The sequence below is a fragment of the Falco punctatus genome (assembly GCF_963210335.1).
Source record: "Falco punctatus genome assembly, chromosome: 4".
NCBI lineage: Eukaryota > Metazoa > Chordata > Aves > Falconiformes > Falconidae > Falco > Falco punctatus.
The window spans coordinates 791,094-798,999 of record NC_137583.1 but is presented as its reverse complement, the minus strand read 5'-3'; the positions used below and the strand labels follow the sequence as shown (position 1 = coordinate 798,999).

Genomic DNA, 7,906 nt, shown 5'->3' with positions numbered 1-7,906 from the left:
AAATAATCAAAACACAGCAAGAGGAAATATTTTGATCACAAAGTAAAACAAACTAGCAAACCAAGGCTAGAATCTCATAAACCAAGAATTAGAATAGGAAAAAAACAATGGGTGGATATCCTTATAGGTAATGTCCCTTAGGTGGTGAAAATCTTTGGATCCAGAAACACTGACAAAAACACCGCAAATGAAGTAGCATCCTCCCCCTCTCTGACCCCAGGAAACAAATCAACCCCAGCACCCCAAAATTTGCTACGATCAGCACATCTTAGGCACAGAATCTGGAGATAATTACCAGAAGGAATGCTGGCAGACACCAGGGTCCATTCAGAGAACATGCATTTGCCACTTCTTCCTGAATTTCAGAAGTGCCTCTTCCAGAGCAGTCTCTTGTATACAATTGCATGTCCAGTTGCACGCCCTAGAGGTTGTGGATCCAAAAGGAACAGTAATATTCTCTGCAGGATACTTTCAACTAATTAAATCCTTATTAAAAATCTTCACATAAAGTACCATTTAAATGAAAAACATTACAAGAGAGGGCCCGACAGTGGCATTGACATGACACAATGGTTACAGTTTAGAAAACGTACATGTTTTCAAATGAGATTACATGACAAACTCAAACCTTCAAATGAGACCACATGAAGACTTTATGAAAATGGAAATGTATGGATGCCTTTTCCTGTAACAGGAATACAGGTGACATTCTGTAACTATAGGAGCTAAGTTTGGAAATATTGACTATTACCAATTCTAACACGAAATACTGTCCAGATGCATCCATAATAGAACTGCACCTGTGCTACTCATATAAAGAGCAGTGACATTTTTCTTCTTTCTCAGTACTCATGTTTGAACTACCAAAACACTCCTAGCAGAACACTTGGCATTTTCTCTATTCCCAAGTTTTAAACACTAGCAGAAGTTACTTTTGTAGATGGCTGTTAAAGCTTCAGGGCATTAGTATGCTGAGACTGACTCCTGCTCTCTCCTCTTGTCTGACACATTTAAAGCCAAAACAAAACCCCATAACCTTTCTGGTATTACTGCACCTGCAACAGAGTCATGTCATATACATTAGCCTTTAAAAGCAAAGCCCTGATTCAAGTTATAAAAATGTAATCTTTCACACTGCTCACTCTTTGCAGGATAGCTTCTTCATGGTCTCATTGCCTTGTGGTACAGACTGAGTTGATCGCACTTATTTTAAATTGTTCCTTTTAACGTTTACCCTCCACCTACAGGTCCCTGGCTTCTCTTCTCATTGGTTATTGCACCCTGGGGCTGCAGAAGAGGCACCTGCCTGCTTCTGCTTCTTACGGCGTTTGTTCAGGAGACGGTTGTTGGATGTTTTCAAGTCTTTGATTTTCACCTGATCGTAGTCCACCCTCATGGTAGCCAAAGCACTGGTCATCTCCTCCTGAAACCAAGGAAGAAATTTATTGAAAACCCTGAAGCAAAAAGCACACTACTACTCCCACACTACTGCAGGAGATGAACGTACAGAAAGGAACCCTCTGTTACACTACAGCCAGAAATAGCTGAGCCCTTTCTGCTGCATTGGACTATGACTAAAGGCTTCGTTCTAGTGATGGGCTCATTCAGGAGGAACTATTCAGAGAGTGTTTCATATGTGAGCATGCAAGACCACACTCCACTGGCCTAAATTCCACCATGTCCCTATGCCCAGCATTTCTTACTGGCTGGCTCTGGGCCTTCACCAGCTACTGAGCCTGGGCTTCTTATACTAGACTCAAACCACTGCTTTCCTTGCTCTGTCACCAAACTAGGCTAGCAGGAACTAGAATAAAGAGTCCACACAAAGTTGCTTAAAATTAGGAGCTTCGAATTCACACGCTTCCTTAGCTGGGATTAATGTTTAAATGCAGCCAAATTTAAAACTTTTAAAGAAGGTTGTGAACAAAAATCTGCTTAAGTAAATGTCTAGGCATTTAGTTCAGGAACAGAAAACCGATTAAATGCTACGGGAATGTCGGTGGCCCAAGGGAATACCTCTGCGACCTATACATAAACATAGCACAAACATAAGAAGTTCTCAGAAACATGGAGATGAAGAAGGCTAAGTGAAAATTTGACCTCTTTTGACTTGGGAGGAAAATGTTGCCTAGGTCCTATGAAATTTTACTATTACATAGCTCAACATCTGAGACTATACATCAGTAATTTAAACAGAATCAATAATCTGTAAAATACACTATAGAAATGTTGCAATTATCAAAACACAAAGCACTAAGTGCAGAAAATTAATCATTAATTGTAAATGCATGCCCATGTCATAAAGGCCAGCAGGAAAGAGTTAAGGCTTGCATACAACTTTTAGTCTGCCCTATAATTTCACTGTGCAGGGAGCATTCAGCTGCCATTACTACAAACAGTAGGTGAGGCACCTGGTTAGATTAAGGGAAAGACAGATACGTTTATCCCCACTCTCACCAAATGTCATAACAAGACAAGGCTAAGGTATTTCATGGTGTTTTACAATACAAGAACAGAGTAGAAAACCACAATGCAGCTTAATCCCTCCTGCCCTGTCCCCCTAGATTTTCATCATATTCTTCACTTTACTATAATGAACCTGAAACTTCCTCAACACTGTCCCTTCTCCTCTGTGGTTACATACAGTGGCTCAGCAGGTAGCATCATTAATACCTTTGATCATAAATATAATCTTTGTTGATACTTGGCACAGCTGTAAGGCTGTCAGATGAAGCTCAAATAGCTTTTTTTTTTAAACAGTTACCATGTACACTACTGTTGTAACCAAGACTGTTAATGCTTCCCTTGTTTAACACGGTTGTATTCAAAATAGCCACTATCTTCAAGGAAATAAGTAAACGCAGAGAAACCAGCCCATCTAATCTCTTATCAGACTTGACTTCAAGAAATCTGAACTACAATTGACTCACTTTAACTTCATCCCAGTGGTCTTTATCCTCTTGCAGGACCCGTGCAGTATGAAGAGGAGTTGGTGGCACTGCCATTGATCTCTGAGAAAAGGGAAAAATTCTGAAAGAAGTGTTCTGCAAAATCAGGTTTGGGAAGTGACTGCTTGCTCTTTTATGTGTATGCAGGGCATAAAACTTTATCTAATGTCCTTTGGTGGCCCTCATTATTCATGCTTCCAATCACCCCACAAGCCAATTCATGTGTGAGGTAGAAAAGGACTATAGTCCCCACATGACAGTATCTTTAAAGAACAAAAGGAGAGAAAAATCAGTGCTGAGTTTCTTTCACTCTGCCCCCTTCCAGTCCAACCAATAACCATGTGCTAGGTAAATTTTTATGTACATTTTAGATTTTAACTGTCATTTCACTATTCATTACTCAATGTTTTAAAGTGGTTAATCTGACCTTTATTTTGCGGGACCTTTTCTCATACATATACATTAACTGAGATTACCAGTTTATCAGATCAGAAGTGTGCCCAAAAGAGGAAATTATACTATTATTCAGACTAAGGGACAGTTCAGAACATGGTGCATTGTCTGAGACGCTCTTACACACAAAATTGAGATCTATGCTCACCTGCCACAAAAGATCAGTAAATACTTTAAATTAGAATAAGGTACAATTTCTAAAGCACGAGGCATAGTTCCCTAGCTAAATTCAGCAAGAATCATGGTATTTCTTGCCGGTCCATAACCCAAACTATAATTTCATTTGGATATTCTACCTTCCTTATGCTTTCTACCCAAACTTGCTGTCTGCTGCTGTGGGATCCTACACCAGACACAGCTGCATGCCAACAAAATCTAGGGAGATCCCTGCACATATCACTGTAAAAGAAGCATTACGTTGGAAGCAGTGCTTACACTACCAGGCTAACAGAAGCACTGCAGTAGTTACAGAAGTGGAAGCAGAAATCATGACTTGTGCAGCCTCTGGAAAAGGACCCTAGCTGGCCAGGGTATAGTTTTATTAAGTACGGCTGGGATAAGAGAAATGGAAAACCAGTAGAATGGCTTTAGTGATGTGCCTTAGCAGGTGTTGAAGATGCCCTCCTATCTGCTGTGAGCTGCTACTTGTTAAAAAAAACCTCCTTATTTACAAGCTAACTGGAGGATTATGTGCTACACCTAAACTGACAATTTTTGCATAGTTCACAATAATACTTCTGCTATCCATCTATCAAAAACAATAAAAAAAGAAAGGAAGAAAGAGGAGAGACAAGCACCCTCCTCTGCTGTTTGTGCAAGGAAGAACACAGACATTCACTATGTTGGTCTTTCCCTCTCCCTCCCTCTGCCTCATGGGAAAAATACATTCAGCAGAAAAAAAATGCCAATCTGCAGCTCCTAGAGCATTCTTCCAGGAACATTATCTAGCACAGCTTTTTGGTGCAGTGGAGTCTATAGACCTTGTCTCTAATCTCCTCCTTATTAATTGGTTATATGCATATTTCAAGTGACATGTGTCGCTGTAGGTGGTAGCTTCCTTAGCTATTAGGCATTCATTCTGTGAAATTCATCGCCTGCTGACTTCTGAAATACCTCCTTCTCGGGTGTTCAAACACTTAAAGCTGGAGGTATTTATTCCAAACACTGATTACATTTTTGTTTGGTTAAAAAAGACTTAGACGCATTGTCTAGGTTCTGTTCTAGTTCTACAGAATCTCTGTAACCCCAATTTCTCAGCTTTCACAACTCTAAATGAACACATCCATTTACTTCATCAGGATGCTACACAGCTATTTTTATATGATTGTAAGGGCTTTCTGATCTTCAAACAGGCATTAAAGAAATGCTTTTAGTCATGCCTCTGTTTCTGCCCCTTCCTCTGAGGATCAGCATAGACAGAGAAAGCACTATGGGAGAAAAGCGCATTCTACAGTACAAGTGATTCTGTTCCTGGCTGATGATTTTTTGGGCAGTGAGAACAAGACTGGTGTCTTGACAAGACAAGACTTTCAGGCCAGAAATGTGAGAAGTATAATCTGCTATTTTGAGTGACACCTACAGAGCAGAGATGATATCCTGAAACTCAGTCTGGTAACTCCTGAGATTCTCGCCTCGTTTGAAATATTAATATTATATTATTAGAGTATTTCCCACCCCCCCCACCCCCCCCCCAAAGAAATATTCCTAAAGGAAAAGTAAATTCAACCAAGTCACAGAATGAAACCTGAACTGGGACCATTAACAGCTCTGTGTACCACCCTATCTGGCAATCTCCTACTGGGTACTAAGCTGAGACCCTTGCTCCTCCCACACACATTTCCAAACAAGGATAAGAATGCCCACTAAGCACAGGACTGTGTTCACACTAACACAGTTATGCACAATGGTGCCTGGGACCACTAATAATAGCTCTTTTTAAATCCTGCACTGATGAAGTAAGTACATACAGTTTATTTTTATATTTTTAAAGAGAGTAACACATGCATATGCTGCAGAGTCAACAGTGACTGACTGCTCAGAGAAGATACAGATACATTCAGCTTTTGCTTCCAAGGACACTGTTGTGGGTGTCTTTCTTTATGTGTCCTCTGGTAACACCAAGAAGAATTGTGGTTCTACAGGCAGATGAACTTCTGTTAACAGTAATCATCATCCTTCTTTTGCCATGCTATGTGGAGCTACATTTAAGTTCTGCATGTAAGAATTCATGTTGTAAATATGTGTAACTCACATTAATCCAAGGGTGATTCATAAATTGAGAAACTGTCATCCTCTCTGTCGGGTCTGTCTTCAGTAAATGGCGAATCAGTTGTTTGGCTGAAAAACAACATGGCATGTTGTAGTCTACTACTGTGTTCCCAAGTCACCTTGAGAAGAAAGACCTGCTGAATGAAAAAAGATAATTTTGCAGAACTCAAAATACCTACCTATTGCTGTTATCATGTTAAGAAGCCATGTACAGTGAGGTAGGTTACTATGTTTAACGAGTCAAAACATGAAAACATCCAGAACAAGAGGTAAGAAGGAAAGATGAAGGCCTGGGGATTCCAGCTACGCTATCTACACCACCAAATCATTTTGAGAGCAAAAACCTGAGAAAAATAGAAACGTGGGAACAGAAAGCTGCCAAGCTGCCTGTCTGAAAGATGGCAACAGGCTTGGCATTATGGGCTGAATGAATGCATAAGCTGATGTTTTAGGAAATGACAGAAGACAAAAACTAGCACAGGCTGTGGAAAAAAAAGGACAATAAACTTTTATTTGACAACTGAGAGGCCACTAGAAGGACAACAAAGGCAAAGAAATAGATTGTACAAATAGGCTTTGTAGCAGTTTCTGAGAACATGGTATCTGCCAAAGCAAGAGTACTAAGTAATGGAGATATGATGAGAGTCTAGACAAGAGTTTCATTAATGCAGGTGACAGACCAGGAACACTGCATCCAAGGGATGATATTTAGAAAGATGTTCACATAACTTCCTTGGGGGAACCTAGAAAAACTTCTGAGTAAAAGTTCTCTTTTAGAAACATCAAATGCAAGACAACTAAATGCTTCTAAGAAGCTGCCAGAGATATAAGCTGAGACTTTAGTTTGTTGAGAGAGGCTGCAAAGGAGTTTTACAGTAGAGATTACTTGAAGTCTAAAATGCACAAGGGAACAAAAGCAGGGGACAACAGAGCCTGTTAAGGTGGTTACAAGAAGCTGGAGGGGAATTTAGAGGAAGTCTCCATAGATGATGCAATAATTAGATAAAGAAAATCATGACAAGAACAGTACAAAGGAGAGCAAAAAAGCAGTCTGCTATGGTGCCTGATCAGCCTAAAAGAGCACATGTAAACTAGGTGACCTTAATAGGTTTAAAGGTAGAAGGCACCTATCTTCATTCAGGCAAGCATACAGAAACCCTACAGATTTTCCAAGTGCATGTCCTCTCGCCAAGCTCCCCTGGTGTTTTGATAACTGCTGTAAGATGAACAAGACCCAAGGCAGACAAAATATTAAACCAGAAACACATAAGTAAAACACCTTCCTCATTAATGTTCAGTGGTCTATGCTGCACAAGCAGCCATGAGATCCAATGAGGGGCTAAAATGCCACAGACGACAGTATTATCCAACTATAACTTGTTATTGCTAAACAGGAGACAACAGCATGCTAGCAACAGCAAGATAAAGGGCTTGTTAGAAAAAAAGATGTGCCCAGAGGTTGCTGACCTTCCCCTCTAATATGACAGGTAGGTGAGACTTCCAGCTTATGGAGACTCTCAGAATAAGAGGGAACCAAAAACACACACTTTCAGGACACTGGTTTGAACCCATCCAGGCCACAGCTGAACAGCAGCAGCTTTTGGTCAATGACTTATACAAAATGAATTGTTGACCTTGATTTAAGTGCTGGCTGGCAAGTTCCCACATCAGAAAAAACTAGCATGAAAACTTGCCATCCTTGGCTGTATCACCAAGGAGGGCAAAGACTGAACGAGTTCTTCAGACAGTTTGCCTTTCTTCCAACTCAGCCTGCATTGCAGCTGTCCTGGCAGTCTCCTTTCTCGGGATTAAAGACTTGTTTCCAGAGGGTTTAATCTCAGCATTCACTAGTGCTAGCTGGAATTTGAAAGAAAGTTTTCATCAGTCCTTTACTTTCTGTAGTACTTAGGTTGCTGGCTAGTATCTGAGTTCCCAGTCATCCTCTGTAACACTTTACAAAAAATTAATTTAAATTCTAAAAGAAAGGGAAACAAAACCTAAGACAGGCTTTTAGAAATAGTCTCTTGTAAGCACTCCATCACTGCACAACACCATGCACACACTCATCAGTAGCAGTGAGCATTGTTACCTTCGTCTGATACTTCAGCCCACTCTGGATTGGGAAACCCATACTGTCCCATCCGAATTCTTCTCTTCATCCCTGGAGAAATGGCTTGACCAGTGTTTGAGTAGAATGGAGGGAACCCACAGAGGCTGTTAGAGTGGACAAAAGAACT

General features: G+C 40.5%; 1 protein-coding gene across 2 annotated transcripts in view; it reads right to left on the bottom strand.

The window, feature by feature from the left end:
- Positions 1 to 402: 402 nt before the first annotated feature.
- The window catches only part of MAPKAPK3 (MAPK activated protein kinase 3), a 49,798-nt gene continuing 42,294 nt past the window's right edge, over positions 403 to 7,906 (bottom strand). Inside the window, exons 8-11 of one of the 2 annotated variants that reach the window (XM_080387466.1) lie at positions 7,759 to 7,883; positions 5,653 to 5,738; positions 2,931 to 3,011; positions 403 to 1,423 (exon numbers count right to left, since the gene is read on the bottom strand). In XM_080387466.1, the coding sequence (XP_080243592.1) occupies positions 1,265 to 1,423; positions 2,931 to 3,011; positions 5,653 to 5,738; positions 7,759 to 7,883 (451 nt within the window). In that variant the 3' untranslated portion in view covers positions 403 to 1,264. Of the gene's footprint in view, positions 1,424 to 2,930; positions 3,031 to 5,652; positions 5,739 to 7,758; positions 7,884 to 7,906 lie in introns of both variants that reach the window. The other variant, XM_080387467.1, reaches the window with a different exon arrangement.